At 36.0% G+C, this 23,024-nt stretch overlaps 2 protein-coding genes across 2 annotated transcripts; both read right to left on the bottom strand.

Annotated features, from left to right (window-relative positions):
* Positions 1-2,863: 2,863 nt before the first annotated feature.
* Positions 2,864-3,790, bottom strand: LOC114218622 (olfactory receptor 51A7-like). Its single transcript, XM_028115789.2, has one exon. The coding sequence runs from the start codon at positions 3,740-3,742 to the stop codon at positions 2,864-2,866; it is 879 nt and encodes a 292-aa protein (XP_027971590.2). The 5' UTR covers positions 3,743-3,790.
* A 4,614-nt stretch (positions 3,791-8,404) lies between these two features.
* LOC114218623 (olfactory receptor 51A4-like) lies at positions 8,405-9,138 on the bottom strand. The gene is given in 2 exon segments (XM_088017506.1): positions 8,405-8,826; positions 8,829-9,138. Coding segments are annotated over 2 exon segments (732 nt in total).
* Positions 9,139-23,024: the final 13,886 nt, after the last annotated feature.

Here is a 23,024-nt window from a genome sequence, read left to right as displayed (position 1 = left end):
GAAGAGACTATCTTTTTCTCATTGTACATTATTGCCTCTGTTATGGTGTTAATTGACCATATAAGCATGGGTTTATTTCTGGGATCTTTATTCCATTCCATTAACCTATGTGTTTGTTTTTGTGTGCCAGTCCATACTGTTTTGATAACTACAGCTCTGTAGTGTATCTTGAAATCTAGCATTTTGATACCTAGATTACTCCATTTTTAAAATGATTTCCAAGTGCTATTTCCTTTGCTTTTATTCTCTTTTCTGCCTCAGTTAATTAATTTGTAGAATAAGTGAGTTCTACATTAGTTGGGCTCCCTAGACATAGTTTAATTGATTCTTTGACTTTACTATCATACATTTTATTCATATCTTCAAAGCTGATTAAAATCATGGAATATTTTTATATACTTACAAAGTTTATTAAAAATAGATTGCATGTATATACCACATCTTTTTCCATTCATCTGTCGATGGACATCTGGGCTCTTTCCATAGCATGGCTATTGTGGACATTGCTGCTATAAACACTGGGGTCCATATGCCCCTTCGAATCACTATATTTGTATCCTTTGGATAAATACCTAGTAGTGCAATTGCTGGCTCGTAGAGTAGCTCTATTTTCAACTTTCTGAGGAACCTCCATACTATTTTCCAAAGTAGCTGTACCAGTTTGCATTCCCACCAACAGTGTAAGAAGATTCCCCTTCCTCCACATCTTCACCAACATTTGTTGTTTCCTGAGTTGTTAATTTTAGCCATTCTGACTTGTGTGAGGTGGTTTCTCATGTGGTTTTGATTTGTATTTCCATGCACTATTACTCAGCCATCAAAAAGAGTGAAATCTTGCCATTTGCAATGATGTGGATGGAACTAGAACCTCTAGAGCAAGCATGCATATCCTTCATAAATGCTTAGAACCATTTTACTCTCTTAAACAAGGGAAATGGTGAAAGCACACTTCCAAATAAGAAACCCTGATAGACATAAAAAATATCTACATTTAGATTTTAATGATTTATCATACATCTCTTATTACAGTGATTTCTAAGGCTAAAAAATATCTCCCTCTTCTACTTGAAAATGTGTGCACATTTTTCTAACATATGTATTTGTATGAGAACAATCTGGGACAGATAAGTCATCTAGATCCCACAGCAGGGCTTTGTCAAATCATGAAATTTTTAATAAATGCACAATAAACAACTAGGATATTGCAGGTACTTTGCTTGATATTGACAAAAACAGAAGAGAAATTGCTTCTTTTTTTTTTTAAAGATTTTGTTTATTTATTTGACAGAGAGAGATACACAGTGAGAGAGAGAACACAAGCAGGGGGAGTGGGAGAAGGAGAAGCAGGCTTCCCGCAGAGCAGGGAGCCCAATGCGGGGCTCGATCCCAGGACCCTGGGATCATGACCTGAGCCGAAAGCAGACGCTTAACGACTGAGCCACCCAGGCGCCACAGAAGTGAGATTGCTTCTTAAATAACTTGCATGTTAAGGATATAGACAATAAAAAAAATACTGCTGCTTAACGTCATAGCAGTAGTAAATAGAGAATATTATGTATATAATATATATATAAATATATTTGGATGAAGAATAGCTAACCCAACATACATTTAAAGGAGGTAATTTATGGAGTCAATTTCAAACAGTTAAAAATATAAATGAGTGAAATATTTGCATATCTATTTTTTGCATTTAATTCATTAATTTTTTTATTGTTATGTGAGTCACCATACATTACATCATTAGTTTTTGATGTAGTGTTCCATGATTCATTGTTTGTGCATAACACCCGGTGCTCCACGCAGAACGTGCCCTCCCCAACACCCATCACCAGGCTAACCCATCCCCCCTCCAGAACCCTCAGTTTGTTTTTCAGAGTCCATCGTCTCTCATGGTTCGTCTCCCCCTCCGACTTACTCCCCTTCATTCTTCCCCTCCTGCTAACTTCTTTTTTTTTCTTAACATATATTGCATTATTTGTTTCAGAGGTACAGATCTGTGATTCAACAGTCTTGCACAATTCACAGCACTCACCATAGCACATACCCTCCCCAATGTCTATCACCCAGCCACCCCATCCCTCCCACCCCGCACCACTCCAGCAACCCTCAGTTTGTTTCCTGAGATTAAGAATTCCTCATATCAGTGAGGTCATATGATACATGTCTTTCTCTGATTGACTTATTTCACTCAGCATAACACCCTCCAGTTCCATACACGTCGTTGCAAATGGCAAGATCTCATTCCTTTTGATGGCTTTTTTGCATTTAATTTAAATCATTTTATGTATGTGAACCTTGTATCTTGAAACATATATCACACTACTATAAGACAGAGGAATTTTTAATAGTTTATATGAATTGCTGGTGACAGACACACACACATATACACACTAGATGTTCAGGAGATGCTGAGTCTGTGTGTGGGTTGAGTATGTGTGCTTAATCAGCACATTTTAGTTACTGCTGATCACGCCTAAGATAATTAAAGCCATGAACATGTTATTTTACTTTTTTCTATTTTTGTTTAGAATGATAGTTTAAAAATCTTTTAACTCTAATTAGGACTGCACTGCTATGGCTAAGACTGATAGATAGCTGGTTGCACAGAGAGATAAAAATCAGAAAGGAAATGGGACACTTAGCTATAAGAAGACAACAACCCCAATCCTGACTCCTAAAACATCTAATCTAGATTGTGTTGCTGCTTAATTAAATCAATAACTAGACATTTCATGGGCCCACTGAGTACAGGCAGTGTGGCTCTTTGTGTTCAGTCTCTATTCTGTCATTACCATCTTCAGGTTTCTATAGCTGTTCAGAAATTGCAGAGTTGAGCTTTCACTGTGGCAGAAACTGCTCATCAACCTTGTTTCTCACATAGTTTTGCCTGGATCCGATTTCTAATCTGCTGACTCTTCACAGAGTACACAATGATATTCATTGGAGGGGGAAACAGAAGGAAGATATCAGCTATGATGACTTTAACAACTGGGAAAGCATTTTTGGCAAAGCGGTGAAGGGCGGCCAAGGTGACAATAGGCACATAGAAGATGAACACAGCACAGATATGGGAGATGCAAGTGTTGAGGACCTTGAGGCGGCCCTTGTGTGAGGCAATGCGCAGAACAATTTTCAGGATCCGCACGTAAGACACAGAAATGCACACCAAGTACAATACAGATGTAAGAGCCACAAACAGTCCACAGATGACTTTGACCCTATTGTCAGAACAGGCCAGCTTCATGACATCCTGGTAGAGGCAGTAGGAGTGGGATAGAAGGTTTTTCTTACAGAATTTCAGCCTCTGTAGAATAAAAGGGACAGGGAAGACCAATAAGATACTTTTTATAGCAGATACAAGGCCAATCTTAATGACTCTGGCACTGGTCAGGATGGAGGTGTATCTGAGAGGACTGTAGATGGCTATCAAGCGATCGATGGACATGCTGAAAAGTACCGATGACTCCATAGCTGAGAATCCATGCACGAAGAACTCTTGGGCAAAACAGGCATCAGGGGAAATTCCAGTGGCATTGAACAAGAAGATTCTCAGCATGGTTGGAAGGGAAGAGATGGACAGTCCCAGGTCAGAAAAGGGCAGCATGGAGAGGAAATAATACATAGGCTCATGCAGAGAGGTCTCTGTTTTTATGAAAAAGAGGATGGTGCAGTTCCCCAAGATGGCAAGGAGGTACCTGAGGCAGATGGGGAGGGAGACCCAAATGTGAGCATGCTCCATCCCTGGAATCCCAATGAGGAAGAAGGTAGAGGTTTCCACTTCTGAGGTGTTAAAGAATGAATGTGAGAGGATCATTTAATTTGTGTATAGGAATGTGAGGGGATCAGAATATGGATCTCAGAAAAGCCTTCCTGCAATCGCATGAATAAATTAGTTCAAATGTGTATGCTTTAAACGTTGGTATGAAATCTGGGGATTGCAGCTTTTTTGTATAAGAATTCTTGGACTAAAACAATATAGTTTAAACTATATCTTTAGGAGTAATAGCGTGACCCATGTAGATAGGATATCAAGAGAAACATGAATGCATATTAATCTGCACAAGTAATTTCCAGCAGATAGATATTTTAAATATTTTAAATGCTTTTCTTGAGCTCATCATGCATGAAGGAAGCAGTAAATTTCATAGCCTCTATTTCCTGTAGCAACATTTTAAGGATAGTTTTGCCTTTAAGTTTGAAGACTGTTTGGAGAAATATAGGATGAATGAAGGACAACACTTACTACAATTGCATTTGTAGTTATTAAATAATATTAATTTTAAAAAACAGTATTCTTTCAAAAACGGGGCTAATAAGGCTTAATATCCGTATCTAAAAGAATGAAGGTAGGCCTGTATCTCACATCTTGCACAAAAATTATCTCAAAATACATTATAGAGCTAAACCTAAAAATAGCTAAAACAATAAAAGTCTTAGAAGGAAACTTAGGTGGTAAGTTTTTGTCACCTGAGGCTGTGTGGTCTGTGATATCATTGGTGCTCTTTGTCCTCTTTCTGGCTTCGTAGGATCTTATATAAGCAGATATCATTTGATGTACACTGACAGAATTAAATGAATGAAAAGTTATACCCTCAATTTGGAGGCCACTATTTACAAATTAAATGATTAAATGAAATTTATACAAAACTCACCTTCACACCCATACTTAAAATCCGTGAACTCATAGTTTTTGTTAGAATCATAAGACTGCTTTCTATTCATCACAAGAGAGAAAATGTAAAGCAGATATTTAAAACTATGAAGAAGGATGTGGAGTTAGGACAGACTATGGATAAAGTAACTCCCTGTGGTCCTTACTGCTTTCTTACCAAAGCCCTCTGCAAACTCAGAGGTCTCTCGTATCTGCACAGCCATAACTGGACCGTTCAGCCAACATGCCACTCCAGAGCCAGCCAGGTTCAAGGCTTTGAATTTCTCTCTGTGCTTGGTCCATGATTCTGGCCTAGCACTTGGTTGACTGCTATCATTTAGCAGGACTCTGGACTTGTACCGTGCATTTACAGAATTGTTGGACTTTTTAGAGGGTTAAGGTAATGGCATCCATCCTAATCACTCAGCAACCATAGCCAGGCAGATACTATGTGAATTTTTTGCTCAAGCTGGTGCAAAGGCGAGTGGTAGCTATGAACATCAGGAAGCCTACTAGTAAGTTGGTAAGTTGTTGGACCCACATGTCAGAGTAAAGAGGAAGTGGAGTTGGCATGCAGTCACCAGAATTTCACTGCTATGTAGACACAACAGTCTATCCTGACCTTCAGAATCTAGTCCTGCCTCCTTGCTGCTTTCCTACTGGCCCAGAAAACATTGAGGGTTCCAGCTCAGCAGGCTGTACCCAGAGAAAAAGAAAACTCCCTGTAGGTGCAAACTCAAAGGGGACTGGAGCCCAGAAGAGTCATCCAACCCCCTGTAAATAAGAATTAATCCTTTGAGCAAAACACCCCTTAAGCCTCCTTTGCTCCCTCTGGCAGAATATGCTATAATCAGAACAGTTTCACGGTGTATAACTGTGCCTTTATGTGTCTGTCTCCTCCAGTGAACTTTACTCCCTTAAACTTATATGTGTTTCCTTCTACAAACTGACAAAGTTTTGGAAAATTTAATTATCATCTAGCATTTGCAAAGATGGTAGTTTTTTTTTAAGAATGTGGAAATTCATTTTATTTATTTCTTTATTTTTTTATTTAAATTCAGTTAGCCAATGTATAGTACATCATTAGTTTTTGATATAATGTTCAATGATTCATTAGTTGCATATTACACCCAGTGCTCATCACATCACGTGCCCTCCTCGATGCCCATCCCCCCACCCACCTCCTTTTCTGCAACAAACTGAGGGTTGTGGAAAGATGGTAGTTTTCAACTGCACTCAGGCTTCACTGTGGAATTTTATAAACAGAGATTTCTAAGCCTGCTCCAGATTCACTGAATCTCTTTCCTTGATATTCATGGTATAGTGTTGGTGTTTTCTTGGTATATTATATAAATTATTTCTCATGATTATTATGTTATATATCAGTATTGTTTTCACTGTAAAAATTATGCTTATTGATTTGTATACAATAGATGTAACATTTACTGTCCTTGTGTGTAGGCTATATCATTATCCTTAGAGACATTTTTTTAAAACTTTTTTTGATAATAATTTTATTATCTTGTTTTGCTTATCATGGAAACAACAGAATTTACTTGTCAGTTGCATTATGTATATTATGAACTTTCATTAGACTTTTAATATTTGAATGGTGTAAGTAAAATTAACAATGGACATTTAAGATTAATGTAACACTCTTATATTAGCTTAAATATCTTAAAACAATAGATAGTTTTTTGTACATTCATGAAAGTTCTGCAATTAGCAACAGGCCAGAGTTTTGTCTTCAGTTGAAAAGGATCCAGCCAGAGCTTGTGGAGAAGGCCTACACCAGGTACTTCAAACTTCAAAGAATAGACTCTTGGGGTAACTTTCAGATTATTCCAGTGGGTTGAGTGGTGATTTTCAGGACTCTTTTCAGTCAGTAGATGATAGCTTCATGAGACTGTTAACCCAAGATCCAAGAGAACAAGAATTAATTGCATAGGACTGAATGAACTGATGGGTAACATTCTATTATGTTTGTTTGGAATATTGTTGGTGTTATCTTATGTTCTATTTTCTGAATATATAAGGAGGATTTTTTCTTTCTCTTAAGCTATTTCCAACCAACAATAATCCAATAGATTCTGCTTTTATAAAATGAAACATTTTGAGGTTGTAGCTGATTGTTATTGATTCTTTAGAGTTCAGAAACTCTCATTGAGTGTATTTCTTTTTTTTTTTTAAAGATTTTATTTATTTATTTGACAGAGAGACACGGCGAGAGAGGGAACACAAGCAGGGGGAGAGGGAGAGGGAGAAGCAGGCTCCCCGCTGAGCAGGGAGCCCAATGCGGGGCTTGATCCCAGGACCCTGGGATCATGACCTGAGCCGAAGGCAGATGCTCAATGACTGAGCCACCCAGGTGCCCCGAGTGTATTTCTTTTTTAAAAATATTTTATTTATTCATTTGACAGAGAGAGAGAGAGAGAGAGCACAAGCAAAGGGAGTGGAGGGCAGAGGAAGAAGGAGAAGCAGGCTCCCTGCCGAGCAGGGAGTTGGTTGTGGGGCTTGATCCCAGGACCCAGGAATCATGACCTGAGTCGAAGGCAGACACTCAACCGACTGAGCCACCCAAGTGCCCCAAGTGTGTTTCTTTTCATTACAATGTGTACTTGCTTGGGTGCAATAAGAACCTGTCCTCTTTTTACCTAGGATATAATTTGAAGAATTGGTTATGTAACCAAGGCCTTTCCTAGAATTTCATACTTGAAAATGTTGCTCATTTAATCAAGTATGATTAGTGACTTTTAGGGAACTATAATTGACTGTAAAAAATCTGTGCTGACAAAGCTCTCTCAAGTAAATTAGCCTATTACTTGACTTACAGGCATAGCCCTTAAAGCTGGTAAGGGAGGTCACTTCCATGACAGACCAGGATCCTGGGATGTTTTGGGGAGTCTGAGAAAAGAAAATATTGCCCAAATGTATTGATACCTGAAGGAGTAATTTGATGAAGACAACGTCTTGGTTGTAACTCCCTATCCTAGATATAGCATATGATAGCAGCTTTTGAACAACCAATCTGATTCTGTATAGAAATCTCCAGAACTGAAAACTTAAGAAGGCCCATTTGGTATATTACCATTCTTTCTGCATCTGTGTAAATAATGAGGTAAAATCAAATGAAAGCCTTATTTTGTGATCAAGAATAATCTTTCTTTGAAATTATACTTTATTTAAAATGGGGGAGACCATAGGGGAAAATGTGTGCTTCAGTGGAAAACTACATTGTTTAGAACACATTCTTATGGGTTATCTGATTCTGAGTCTGTGGACTTGGTGTTTTCAATGCCTTTGAGCTATTTTCCAACTCTATAAGTTGTAGATACTAATAGCAATCAAAGTATTTCATGTAGGTAGACCTGCAAATAAATTCTGCCTAGTAGAAAGTCAATAAGCATGTGTTCCATGAAGTGGAAGAGGCTGTTTGTACTCATTTGCAAATTAATTCCAATATTCTTATGTCTTTTATATGGGGTCTCCTTTGAACTGGTTATATCATTTATCTGGTTCTTTCATTAAAAGTGGGTTAAATTTAGGGCACCTGTGTGACTCAGTTGGTTAAGCATCTGACTCTTGGTGTCAGTTCAGGTCTTGATCTCAGGGTGGTGAGTTCAAGCCCCACTTTGGGCTCCATGCTGGGTGTGGAGCCTACAAAAAAGGATGAATTAAATTAGATCTCTAATGGCTGTTCATTTTATGTCTTTGTGAGAACTATAATTTTACCTTTTTTGAAAATTAGTCTTAATCAGGGTTTACATTCTTGACCTTGAGCCTTGGTTTCTGTGATGCTATACTCAATACCACTTTCAGTATCATCATGTAGGACATGAAAATAAATGTAAAATCTAGGATGCCTGTGACAGCCACAAATAAGCTATAGATGACATTGACCTTGTTGTCAGAGCAGGCCAGCTTCATGACATCCTGATGGAGGCAGTAGGAATGAGAAAGGAGGTTCTTCTTACAGTATCTTAGATGTTTTAGAGTGAAAGGGAAAGGGAGGATCAATAAAACATTTTTCAAAGAAAAGGAAAGACCAGTGTTGGTGACTCTGGCACTGGTCAGGATGGAGATGTATCTCAGAAGGTGGCAGATGGCAATAAAGCAATCAAAAGACATGATGAGAAGAATTGATGACTCCATAGCTGAGAATCCATGAATTTAAACTCTTAGGCAAAGCAGGCAGCAGGGGAAATTTTTGGATCATTGAACAAGAATATCCTTATCATGGTAGGGAGAGAAGAGAGGGACTGTCCTAGGTCAGAGAGAGCCAACATGGAGAGAAAGTAGTACATAGTTTCATGCAGAGATGGCTCTGATTTTATGAAAAACAGAATGGTACAGTTCCCCAGGATGGCAACGAGGTACATGAGGCAAATAGGGATGGAGATCCAAATGTTGGCATGCTCCATTCCTAGGATCCCAATCAAGAAGAAGGTAGAGATTTTAATTTTAGAGGTGTTGAAGGTAGACATGCCAGGTAAATGAAGGAATCAAGATGAGAGGCTTGGGAGAGGCTTCCTGCAGTGCTGCAAATAGACTGGCTCAGACGCCTGACTCTATCCAATTGCAGTCATAGAGATCTTGTGATTCCAAGCAATATGCATATAATTCTTAGATATAAACCTAAATGGAGAAAGATAGGAAGAGTGGTCATCAATATCCAACTGAAAACAAAAACTGAGAGAAAAGGAAAACAAATTTATATCAAATTTGAATCTTACAACAGATACAAGTTGTAAAGGTATAAGTTCTATACAAGGACTGATTGGTCAACTAAGATAATTATACAGGTCCTTCTTTTCCAATTTGAGAACTTGATACTTTCACTTTTTAATGTAAATATTATAACTTACATACTGTTAAAATTTCAATTAATTTACATAAAATTCAGAGACAAAGTAATATATTTTTACACAATGTCTTCCAATGTAGACATGGGTTTTTTCTTTCTTCAAATCTTTTATGTCTCTCCAACACATTTGGTCACTTTCTCCACAGAGATTTTACATCTCTTGTAAAAATTTTTTAGAATCCTTATGCAGTTGTTGCCATTATTTATAGGATCATTTTTTCTCTCTTATTTTTCTATTTTTGCAATGATTACTGGTCATGTAGAGGAATACTGCAGATTTTTGTTATAGAAGCCCATTATAAGCCTGTTTATGCTGGCCATTCTCTTTTTGTATCCTCCCTTCCTACCATAGATCTCTGAGTGCCTCCTTATCTTCTTTTGCTCCCTTAACCATGTGTGTACTTCTGTAAAGAAATCCTTCAGGAGACACTCCTCAGTTGACTTCCTCATGTGCATCTGTTTCTTGCTGGCACATGGTCTTTCATTCCCCTTATTTAAGATTTTCTCCTCCTCCTCTAGTCTTTAGGCTGTTCTCGTTATCACTGATGTTCTGCAGTGCAACATGCAATACACAGGTGGAGATTTACAATTAACTTATTTTGCTTGTAACTTAGTGTTTTCAACCTGAAAAGTCATGTATTTTTTTTTCAATTTTGAATATCTTCTGCCATTATAACTTTCAACATTACCTGCTAAGCAATATATCTAGCCGGGACATGTTGAACCTTCTCAATCTAACTTCCTAGTTAGATTGCTTCATATTTTCAAACTCTTCATTTGTTTTTGTTGCATTTTGGTGCATTCTTCAGTACTACTTTCTTATTCACTAATTCTGCTTTCATTTGTGGCTGGTCTGAAATGTCTTCCAACTATTGAGTTTTATTTCATTATTTTTCTTTTTCAATTCATATTTTTATTTTCAATTTATATCTACCTATACCTCCATAATTTTTCATTGATTATATTGTTATTATGCTGCCTTCAAGTTTTGAGGATCTTAAGCATGCCTGCTTCAAAACTCCTTTTAAATTGTTTTAGTTTTTCTTTTTTCATTAGTGAGTATTATTGAGATTATAGAGTTTATCAGTGTTCGTCTTCATATATGTTTTAGAATTTTACTTGTAATCTCACCTTGAGTGAAAATTTCCTTGTTTGTTTGATGATTTATTTTGTTTATGCCCCATACTTAGATGTAGCAGTTGACTTTTCCTTCCTTCCTCATTTGTCAACTGTACTGTCTTTTTATAGTGGTAAAAGGATATTGTTTCAAATGAGAACTGAGTAGTTTTGCCCTTCCCATTCCCCACCCACCAACTATCTCAAGACCTGGAGTAGACTTGGGCTGTGACAACACCTATTTCCACTCTCCACGTGGATTAACAGCTTCATGTACCAAACAGGGTAACTTATACTGGTCCCTTGTCAAATACGGAGCACTATCATGCTGAGTCCCATGCAGGTGCTGAGCTGCCAATCACCAATATGCCTCTAGACCAGCAGCCACAGGGGTCTGTGGATTCAACTTCAACACACAATTATATGTTTTTACATGGTGTCTCATATCTATCTATCTATCTATCTATCTATCTATCTATCTATCTGTCATCTATCATCTATCTATCTATCTATCTATCTATCTATCTATCTATCTCATCTATCTATCTATCATCTATCTATCATCTATCATGTATTTTCTATCTGTCTATCTAAGGAGCATGGCAATGTCTTTTTATTTGTCTATCTAAGGAGCATGGCAATGTCTTTTTATTTGTCTATCTAAGGAGCATGGCAATGTCTTTTTATTACCTTTATATTTTATTATTACTACATGTTTGGCATAAAGTGCAAATTGACATACCTGATTCAGCTTACCACACCATGTTGAATAAAGTTCTCCATCAAAACTTCAATACAATTTAAAAAATACAAGCTGTTAGAGCTTATATTCAGGAAAAGTTGATTTTTTTGAGAATTGTTTAATCATGTGCTTTTTGGAAAATAAGAGTTAATCTACTAATTTATTCAATAATACACTAGAGCTAATTGCAGGTTTCTTCATCAATCTTTGTCATGAGGAATTTGATAATGTCTCTCAGATCTGAACTATTTAGGCCATTTCTTAGTACTTCCATTCTTATCTTTACATACATCTTCAACCACTTTGTCACAATGATTCTGTTGACATGATATAGAATTCTTGAAAACTCATGTTCCCTTTTTTTCTTAACTATTTCTTTTCTGCTATTTGTTTATCTTATAATCTCAAACTCCAATCACTGTAATCCACCCTCAGTTATTTCTAGGTTGTTGTTGCTTCTTAAACTTTCATTGCCTTCTGAATGGATTTTCTGGCCTGAACTCCACCTCCAACTTCTTATATATATTTTCCTCTGCCCAAACTACTTCTATCTCTGGGTTGTCTGTAAACATTTTAGTGACATTTATTCCCCCCCCAAAATGAGATGTTTAGGAGACAATTAGATAAATGCCTAGGATGTTTTGGATTTTATAATAAATGATATTATATTTCTCCCAAACTTCATAGGTTGTCGATAACTTGGCATTGTTTTTTGACATATAGTTCTCTTAATGTAATAAAAAAATTTGTTTATTGATAAATCAAGAAAAATGGGGTAATAACATTTTCAATGAGCACATTATTTATTCTTCACTATCAACTCTACTTCTCCAAAAATTATATATATATATAAATCTTTAGAAAATGCTATACCAGTGCACCTGGGTAGCTCAGTTGGTTAAGCAACTGCTTTGCCTCAGGTCATGATCCCAGGGTCCTGGGATCGAACCCCAGCATCGGGCTCCCTATTTAGTGGGGAGCCTGCTTCTCCCTCTCCCGCTCCCCTGCTTGTGCACACTCTCTCCTCTGTTAAATGAATAAATAAAATCTTAAAAAAAAGAGAGAATTCAATGAGGTGATATATATATATATATGCTATACCTCTCTGGAAGGGCTATTTTATTTGCTATTTTATATATATATATATGAATGCTCTACCTCTCTGGAAGGGCTATTTTATTTGCTTTAAAGTGTGACATTTTTAGAGTCTACAGGAAAGTAAAACACTGTATAGAAACATTTCCAGTATGTTGTTTCCATCTCAGAAAGACCCACCCAACCCAATTCTGTACTTTGCAAAAATATAAAAAATGCAGTTTAAGTAACAGACACAGGATGTCCTTAAAGGATGGGGTTTAAATAAAGTTTACTATTTATATGGAAGTTGTTAAATAAGGTTGTTTATCATGTTCTTTATGTTAAAGGTAGAGCGATGTTTAATGTAGTTAGGATGGTGTCATCGGGACAGCTTAAGGTGCTGAGCATATCCTGAAACTGAAGCAGGAATTAAGCAGGAAAATCATGATAGCTTGCCAGGGGAAAAGTTACATATCTTAATGTTATTGAGTGATAAGATTATGAGGGTTTTCAGGTACTTACCAAGGTGTTGGCCACTGCATTTATACTTTAAGATTAAAAAGGAAATGAATGCAGGATGAAGCCACCCCAATCCTAGTTGTTAGGCCACAAAGTTGTTCAGGACAGTCTGATTCTAGTCCTTCTACCTGGATGCCTTTTTAGCATAACAAAGGCCTCTGGGGATGAGAACTCAGGAAACTATCCAGAAGTAATAAAAGACCCACAAGTAAGCGCTTAAATGAATTAATTCAAGCAGTGTTCAGCTGAATTCCCTTTATGTATATAAGCTATTTATGTTTAATGCCCTAGAAGACCTGCCCTAGGAGGCCTCTCCCATTGCATCACGCAAAATCGATTCCTCTGTCACCTGCAATTTCAGAGAGTCTCTATGTGGCTCTTCTGGAGGAGTGTCACATTTGCTTTCCAAGGTCATTATGTTTGTGCCTTTGTTTTCATATTCAGTTTTGCTACTGCTGATAAATGCAATTTGTACCTTGTAAAAGCAATGATATTAGTCTTCTTTTCTTGTTTATTCTTAGAGTATGCTCTTTTTTTTTTTTAAAGATTTTATTTATTTATTTGATAGAGAGAAACACAGCGAGAGAGAGGGAACACAAGCAGGGGGAGTGGGAGAGGGAGAAGCAGGTTCCTGGCCGAGCAGGGAGCCCCCCCAAAAAAGTTTTATTAGTTTGTGAGAGTGTATGCTCTTTTAAAAAATTTTTATTAGTTTGTGGTAGTGCTTTTTATATTAAAGAATATAGCCTTTTATTGTGATGTGTATGCATATAGTTTTTCCTCTCAGGTTGCTTGTACTTGTCTTTGTTAGTGATGGTATCACAAGTTGGGTTCTCTTTGAGGTGAGTATTTGTGTGCAGAGTTTATTTGGAGAGTGCTCTGGGGTTAAAGACCTGGTGGGAAAGAAAGAAATAGGACTAAGGGACAGAGCAGTTGAACTCCATGCAGTTGTAGCAAAGACTACCCCACCTTTGGAAGTCACCACCTACAATCCTGCAGAATCCACAGTTGTGAGAACAGAAGGCACAACATTCCCTGTGACCCACGTATTCTTTTTTGGGGGGAGGTTGTCAGAGTACGTCTAAAAACCTTTGAGTCAATGTGTATATTGAATATATGAGAAAATCTCCAGCAAAAACAAAACATGAGGATGGAAAACATTAAAAAAGAAAAAAAAATTAATCCAGGAGGTCATATGTTATCAGTTTAATGGGAAGTCTTGGATTAATGGTTCCCAGGATTATGAATTTTTTAAAAATCTATATGAAACATATTGTGGTGAAAATTTAAAGCATTAGTGATAAAGATAGAATGACAAGAGGTTTTAGAGAAAAATAAATGAACATCTAAAAATAATATATTTGACTGCAAAACAAATAAAATTAGATGTGGGTAAAAAATTGCAGTAGTTACACAGGATTTTAGAAGACAAAGGAGCTAATGTTTCTAAGTACTTAGATATAATTAATTTAACCTAAGAAGTTATTTGAGGGTAGTTTCCAATAAACCAAGTGAATTAATAGAAGGAGAATACATGAGCCCTAAAAATCAGTGCGAAACCATAAGGTAATTAAAGTAAGTCCCAGGAAGTCACATGTGCAACAAGCTAGAGGGTGTCAAGTCTAGTTTGGAAAAAGATGAGGGAGAGCTCTAATAGGGCAATATCTAGAGGAATGCATGGGAAGTCTAGGATTTGCATTATGCTTGCAAATTTAAAACAATGTAAGAAAGTGATTAAAGCAAAATAATTAAAAAATAAAATTAATTTAAAAACAAGAAAATTTAAGTAACTGTGCAAATAAAATGGGTGTGCAATAATTATGCACTATGTATATTCCCACAGTCATAAAATTAAGACCATTATTTGTATATCTTCAACTTTTTTTTTTTAGTTTTTGATGTAGTGTTCCATGATTCATTGTTTGCATATAACACCCAGTGCTCCAGTCATATGTGCCCTCTTTAATACCCATCACCAGGCTAACCCATCCCCCTGCCCCCCTCCCCTCTAGAACCCTCAGTTTGTTTCTCAGAGTCCATAGTCTCTCATGGTTCATCTCCCCCTCCATGTATATCTTCAACTTTTAAAGGAAAAAACATGAGAGGTTTCTTAGTGGTAACAAAACAGTATAAACAATTTGGAAGTAAAAATATAGTCAGTGAAAGGAAATTTTGTGGACACAAATAGCCTCATTTTACTAAGCCAGAAGTCAAGATGTATGCTCATATTTCTTTGAATAACAAAACAATTATAAGCATATTGTTTAACTGTTTAGCATAGTCAATAAAGAATTCAAAATACTGATACAAACATGAAGAATAGGGACTTCTGGTTTCTGGTTCCATATGTAAGGAGCTTGGAAATTGCTTCTCCATCCTGAAGTGAGTGAAAAATTAACAACTCTCCTAGAAGCACTAAGAGGTGAGGACACAGACAAGCCCCTGCACCCAAGATTAGAGAGACAGAAAAATGAATACAAGGAGTCTCAGTTAACTGGAGCAGAATTCACTAGCAGAAACCACTTTGGAAACTAATGCGGGGTTGGAAAACCTGAAATAATAAAGACTAGATCAGAAATAAATGAAATGGAAAATAGAAAAATAGTTTTAAAATTGACAAAACAAAGAATTGCTTTTTTGAAAATATAAACAAAATTGATAAACCCTTGGCTTGACTAAGAAAAAAAGAGAGAAGCCTAAAATCAAATTAATGTCAGACACCAAGTTACAGATTGAAGAAGCTCAGAGTACATCAAATAGGATAAACATCAAAAAAACTACACTTAGGCTTATCATTTTCAAACTACATAAAATCAAAGATAAAAAAAAAAATCCTAAAAGAATTCAAAGGAACAAAACACCTTACCTATATGGGAACAAAGATAAGAAGTCCATCCGAATCAGAAACCTACTGCTAACTTTAGGCTTTGTTGTTTTGTTTTGTTGTTTGTTTGTTTTTCTGATTCCTTGGGTTATAAAGTTAGGATGTTTATTTGACAGCTTTCTTCTTTTTTAATATAGATGTTTATTTCTACAAACTTCCCTCTTAGTACTTCTTTTCTTGCATCCCATAAGTTGTGGTGTGCTATGTGTGTTTTTGTTTCCATTTGTCTGGAGATATTTGGTAACTTTTTAAATTTCTTCTTTTACCCAATAGTTGTTTAAGAGTGTTTTTAATTTCCATGTGTTAATGAATTTTACTATTTTCTTTCTAGTACTGATTTCTAGTTTTATTTTGTTTGGAAAATATACTTGGAATGAGTCAATCTTCTTAAATTTGTTAAGTAACTTTTTTGTGACTTAGCATGTGATCCCTTGGAGAATGGGGCATATGCATTTGAGAAGAAAGAATTGGGTGGAATGCTCTGCATTTACCTGTTAGCTCCACATTTTTCTATTGTGTCATTTAGTTCTGCTGTTTTTTTATTGACTTTCTGCCCATTGCAGTGAGTGGGATATTAAAGCCTCCTACTATTCTTGTACTACTATTTTTCCCTTTAAATCTGTCAATGTTTGCTTTATATATTTAGGTGCTTTATGTTTGGTTGCATATATTTTTGTAAATGTTATATTTTCCTGTTGAATTGACTCTTTTTCATTATATGATAACTTTTGATGTTTCTTGTGATAATTTGGAAGTGAAAATCTGTTTTGTTTGATGTAAGTATAGCCATCTCTGCCTTCTTTTAGTTAGCATTCATAAGAAGTATCTTTCAACAGTACTTCATATTCAGCATATGTGTGTCCTTAAATCTAAAGTGTGACTTCTGTAGAGAGCATATAGCTGTGTATTGTTTATCCATTCAACCACTTTGTAGCTTTTGATTGAGGAATTTAGTCCACTTACATTTAGTAAGGTAAGGACTTACTATTTCCATTTTTTAATTGTTTTCTGTCAGTTTTGTATTTTCTTGTTTCTCTTTATTTTTTGCGTATCTACTGTATGGTGTGTGTGTGTGTGTGTGTGTGTGTGTGTGTGTACTTATCATGGGACTTGCACTTACCAATCATAGATATAGTGGTCTGTTTAAACTGATAACTATTAACTAACTATAATTATATCTCTATAATCTACACTTTTCCCAGCATATTTTATGTAATTGATGCCAATTTTTTCTTCTTTCTACATTATCTTTCCATTAGCAAATTTCTGTGGTTATAGTTATTCTTACTATTTTTGTCTTCAAATTTACATACTAGTGTTAAGTGATTTACACACTACCATTACACCTTTCTGTTTCTCTTTATATTTATCTTCAGCATTGAGATTTTTTTTCTTATGTAAGATTAGTGAGCTATTTTACTTTTACTTTTTTGCTTGTTTAATGTCCTTTTTTCAAAATGAAGAACTTTTTGAAGTTCTTCTACTTGGACTTCAACTTGAAAAACTTGTTCTTCAACTTGAAGCTCTTCAACCTGAACAACTTAAAACAATTCTTCTAAGGCAGGTCTCCTGGTGACAAACTCCCTCAGTTCTTGTTTGGGAAAATCTTTATCTCTCTTTCATTCTTAAAGGATGGATTTTCTGTACAAAGCATTCTAGCTTGAAGTTTTGTTTTGTCTCTCTCTCTCAGTACTAAGAATATAACCTCCTACTCTCTCTTAGCCTGCAAGGTAAGAAATCTGCTGATAGTCTTATAGGGGCTCTCTTGTATAATAATTCAAAAAAATAATAATTCACTTTTTCCTTGCTGTTTTAAAATTTTCTCTTTGTGTTTGACTTTTGATAATTTAATTATAATGTATCTCAGGGTAAAATTCTTTGGATTTAATGTACTTGTGTTTCTTTGGGATTCATGAATCTGAATGTCAGTAACCTTTTTAGATTTGAGAAGTTCAGCCATTATATCTTTAAATAAGCTTTCTGCCCCTTTCTCTCCTAGGACCTCTATAGTATGTATATCCATTCTCTTCATGGTGTTGTATAACTCTTTCAGGACTTCTTCACTATTTTCATACTTTTTTTTCTTTTTGTTCCTCTAATTGCATAATTTCAAATAACTTCTCTTTGAGTTCCCTCATTTTCTTTTGTTTATCCAGTTTGCTGTTGAAGCTCTTTATTGAATTTTCAGCTTAGTAATTGTATTTTTCAGCGATAGTTCTTTTCTTATGGTTTCTATTTCTTTAGTGAATTTCTTTTTGTTCTTGTATTGTTTTCCTGATTTTGTTTAATTGTCTGTGTTCTCTTGTAGCTCACTGAGTTTCTTTAAGATGATCATTTTTAATTTTTTCTCAAGCAATTCATGGATCTCCATTTCTTTATGGTTAGCTATTGGTGCTTTATTGGTTTCCTATGTTAGTGTCATGTTTGCTTGATTCTTCATGATCCAGGTAGCCTTCCATTTGTGTCTGCGTATTTTAAGAAGCTGTCACCTCTTCCAGTCTTTATAGACTGGTTTTGGTAGGTAAAGACCTTCTCCTGCCAGGTCCCTGGACAGATAGGACTGCCTCTGGGACTTTGGTTGAATGAGACTGGAGCCAGGTCACAAGTCTGCTTCTGAGCTCAGTCATGTTTATGGTAGGTGGACCTTTTACTAGGGGTGTGGACAGGCATAATTCCTCCTAGATTCCCAGCCAGCCAGGAGTGCCTGAGACCGTGGTTGAACAGGGTGAGAGCCAGGTCATGGAGCAGCCTCAGAGTCTGTGGTCAGTCTGTTTGGTGAAGAATGTACAATTTTTATAACACATATATGTGTGTTTTTGTGTATATGTATGTATGTGTGTGTTTGTGTGTGTGTATATGTGTTATAGGTAAAAATTGCAGGTTTTGCCAGTTAAAGTCCTCTGACTCTAAGAAGATTGTTTAACTCTCTGAGTTTTAATTCCCTAATCTATAAAATAGGGTTAAATGGGCTAATTCATATAAATAGCTTGTGACACTTAACAATCAGTAAAAGTTGGCTGCTCTTATTATTGTGGTTATTTTTTGATAATTATTATTATACCTATTTGAACAAACACTGATAATGTAAATGTACATTTATAAAATGTAAATAATATAAATTATTTTACATAATTTTAAGGCTGGATAATCTGTTTCCCACTTCTCTCTACATTCTTTTTTTTTTTTAAGATTTTATTTATTTATTTGACAGAGAGAGACAGCGAAAGCAGGAACACAAGCAGGGGGAGTGGGAGAGGGAGAAGCAGGCTTCCTGCTGAGCAGGGACCCCGATGTGGGACTCGATCCCAGGACCCTGGGATCATGACCTGAGCCGAAGGCAGACGCTTAACGACTGAGCCACCCAGGCGCCCCTTCTCTCTACATTCTTATATCCATGAAAGAGATTTGCTTAATATAAAGCTACACTCCAACCAAAAGGATTGACATAAAGTTCCAGGCTTTTCCCCTGAGTTCCTACAATACTTTTTATTTTATTTTTATTTAATATTATTATTTTATTTAATTTTATTTATTTTATTCCTATGATACTTTTTTAAATACAAGAGCTGGGTTACTCCTATATTTATTTCCTCTGACCAAACCAGGTTACAACCCAGGTCAACATCTCATTCAGTCAGTCCCTAGTCTAACTTGTGTATATTTATTACAAGGCTTAGCACTGTCTCACAATTATATGTTTAATTTACAAAACATTCTATGAGATGGCAAACTAATTTAAGGAAGGCTCTGTATCTTAATAACATTTGTATCACAAATGACATGGTATTCTCTGGACAGAAATGATAAATTGTGAATACAGAATAGTTTCAGGAGAGAAAATATACATTGATAATAATTAAATAATTAAACATGATGATAAACATTTTTGTTGCTCTGTACTGCCGTAGGGGTACTGATGACTCTTCACAGCCTGTACAATTCCCTTGTTCCCATCTCTGATTGTCCCCTACGTTCTCTACCAGTAATTCTTTTCTCAGTCTAAGCCCAAAGTCTAGTTTTGTTGTGGAAACATTTCTTCTACATCTAGATGAATGAGATACTGAGTCACTTTTTCCCAGAAGAGTTTCCAGTGTCATAACAAAGGCAACAATTTCCCAGCTTTGGAAAATGCCTCCCAGCCCCTGCCGCCTCATTACCTTAATCACACAAATGTAGTTTATGCATTCCTGTACTTTGAAAATGCTTTTTTCTCCTGCCACTATGAAAGTTTACCCAGAAGGAGTTGGAAAACAATCCATACTCTGCTGGGAAAGATTTTGGGACTAAGCCAGATTTTTTAGCCCCAGGCATCAGATGCTATTGGAATGATGAAGAGGGTGAAAGTGTGGGTAGGGAGGGGAGGAGAAATGGCTTACTGTTTCTCATAGCTGTTCATTTTTAAAGTAAAATGTAAAATCTAGTATTCATTCTCAAAGCTTTCTTATTGAATTCACAGCTTCTACACTCCCTACGTTTTCAAAACCTCTTGCCTTGTAACTGCTCAAAAAGTGTGATCCTTAGATAAGCAGCATTGGCATTACCTAAGAACTTGTTAGAAATTAAAAATATGAGGTCCTCATTGATTGATTAGTGGATGAAGAAGAGGTATTGTATGTATATGGATGAAGAAGATGTATTATATATATATGGATGAAGAAGATGTATTTTATATATGTATATATAAAGATGTATTTTATATATATTTTGAACTCAGCCATAAAAATAGAATGAAATCTTGCCATTTGCAACAACATGGTTGGAGCTAGAGAGTATAATCCTAAGTGAAATACGTCAGTTAGAGAAAGACAAATACCATATGATTTCACTGATATGTGGAATTTAAGAAACACAACAAATGAGCAAAGAGAGAAAGAGAGAGAGAAAGACAAACCAAGAAACAGACACTTAACTGTAGAGAACAAACTGATGGTTATCAGAGGAGAGGCAGGTGGGGGGGATGGGTGAAACAGGTAATGGGGATTAAGGAATGCACTTGTTGTGATGAGCACTGGGTGTTGTATGGAATTGTTGAATCACTGTATTGTACACCTGAAACTAGTATAACATTGTATGTTAACTAACTGGAATTAAAATAAAAACTTATAAACATACTAGGACCATCTAAGACTAGTGAATCAGAATCTATATCTTTAACAGCATCCTCAAATGATTCATATTTACGTCGCATTTCAAGAAACGCTGCTGTACTTCAAACACATACTTCTTGTCTGTGGCTGAATTATTAATATGTCACTCATTTACTTTCTTAGGTTAAGCGAGGCCTCAGCACCCAGCACTCATTTACTTGAGTACTGGGTCAGTCTTACAGGTGTCTACTCATCTGAGTCCACCCTATCACATTGCGTAGTGCACCCTGGGATCACCAGAAACAGTATTGCAGTGATGTGTAGCACCACAAGTGATGAAGCAATCTCTTTGAAATTGGCAGTCCACTTCAGTGATGAACTGTTCTGCCTTCAGATTAAGACACTCTTTTTTGAGTATTATGACTGTCAAATGATGGTCAAATGTGAAGTCCTCGTTTCCTTAAGTCTAAGAAGAAAGTAATAAAACTCCTACTTCACAAATGGTTGTGTCAATGAGAAAGATAGTACATGCTTGACATAGAATATGTACTCAATAAATTATTGTAACTTTTATCTGCCCTAGGTTGAGAAACTTGAGTTATGTGCTCCCATTTACCACTAGCAAAATAGATACAAACAACTTAATCTCATTAGTAGCTATGAGATTCTTTCACTGAACACGTTTATTCATCTAATAAATAATGAGTTCCTTCTTGGTTCCAAAGTCTGCTATATCTATCAGTGCAAATTGGAAAAGTCCCCGTCGGTCCTTAATGAGTCTATGGTGTAGTTTACAGACTGGGAAACATGGGGGATTTCATTTATTAACAATTCTGCACCAGAATTATAAGAACAAGTCAGAGTAACTGAAGAACTGCCCTTTATGGGGGACTCTGATCATGTCCTGTCAAGGGTCAGGGAGGGCCCAACTTCTCACTTCCTGAAGACATCTAGCCTAGATGGTGAAGCCAACCTCCAACTGGCCACTTCTGAGGGACAGGAGAGTAATGAAGAACTGACAAAGAATGTGTGCAGGAGCATTTCAGGGATTGATGAGTGGGAGGGGTTAAAAAAGAGATTTCAGAATAACTGAGGAGACATAAGAGATTCAAAAAGTTTTGTGCTCTTTTTTCAGTGTTACAATACATTTTGGAAAACTTCTAGTAACTTTTGACAGTTAGGCATTATTTCTAACATTGTGACTCCCCTGAGCTTAGGCTCCAAGGTTTGTGAATTTATTCTGTTTGAAGGACCAAGGATGTGTTGATGGTATAATGATGGATATCTGCCAGTAAATATAAGCAGCATGCTCATTTAATAGAATTTGCTTTAGAGTTAACCAGATAGAGATGCAAATCTTATTATTTTTACCTTTTCTATGGAGAGGTTGTACTATTTCTTAAACTTTAGTTTATTCATCTTGGAAATGAAGATTAAGGCCTATGGGAACATAGTGAACAAAATCATATTTTACAAATTTGAAAAAGGCTATAAGAAATAACCTATCTTTATATTATACCTACCTAACAATAAACACCTCTGGTTTATAGGCAATCTTAACTCCATCTTGCCTTTTCCAGATTTAGAATATTCACTTCTCCAAGTTTACCACAAATACTTCCAATCTTCTTAATTCTTATGTTGGAATATCCATTATTTATTTACCCATATCTTTAGAATATAACTTCCTTCTCTTAGAATGTAAACTAGTTTATAGCATTCCCACCTTAAAAAAAATCAACATTATTATATATATGCTCATTTGACCGCAGATATTACCATTTATATTATAGTCCTGTATCATTCAGGATGAAGTGTGTGTAACATCTGGTACCTTATTGATCTACATTTCTCTTATTTACTTAAATAAATGATACTTATTTTTATGGAAGTATAATTAGCATGTGGTAAAATGCACAGATAACTAAGTAGTGAGTTTTGAAAAGTGAATCCTCCTGTATTATCCAGATTCTAGTCAATAAATAGAAGGTGTTATCACTTGAGAAAGTTCCCTTGTGTGTATATTTTACCATCAATCCTCTCTCTCTTCCACAGAGTAAATCCCTGTTCAGTTTTCTCTCCAT

This window comes from Eumetopias jubatus, unplaced genomic scaffold (assembly GCF_037043125.1).
Source record: "Eumetopias jubatus isolate StellerSeaLion01/CBP00866 unplaced genomic scaffold, mEumJub1_p1.0 scaffold_13, whole genome shotgun sequence".
NCBI lineage: Eukaryota > Metazoa > Chordata > Mammalia > Carnivora > Otariidae > Eumetopias > Eumetopias jubatus.
Note: the sequence above shows the minus strand (reverse complement) of the source record. Positions and strands in the feature narration are given on the sequence as shown.

Coding starts and splice junctions, on each gene's coding strand:
- LOC114218622 (XM_028115789.2), bottom strand. CDS start 3,742: ATGGAGCATGCTCACATTTGGGTCTCCCTCCCCATCTGCCTCAGGTAC.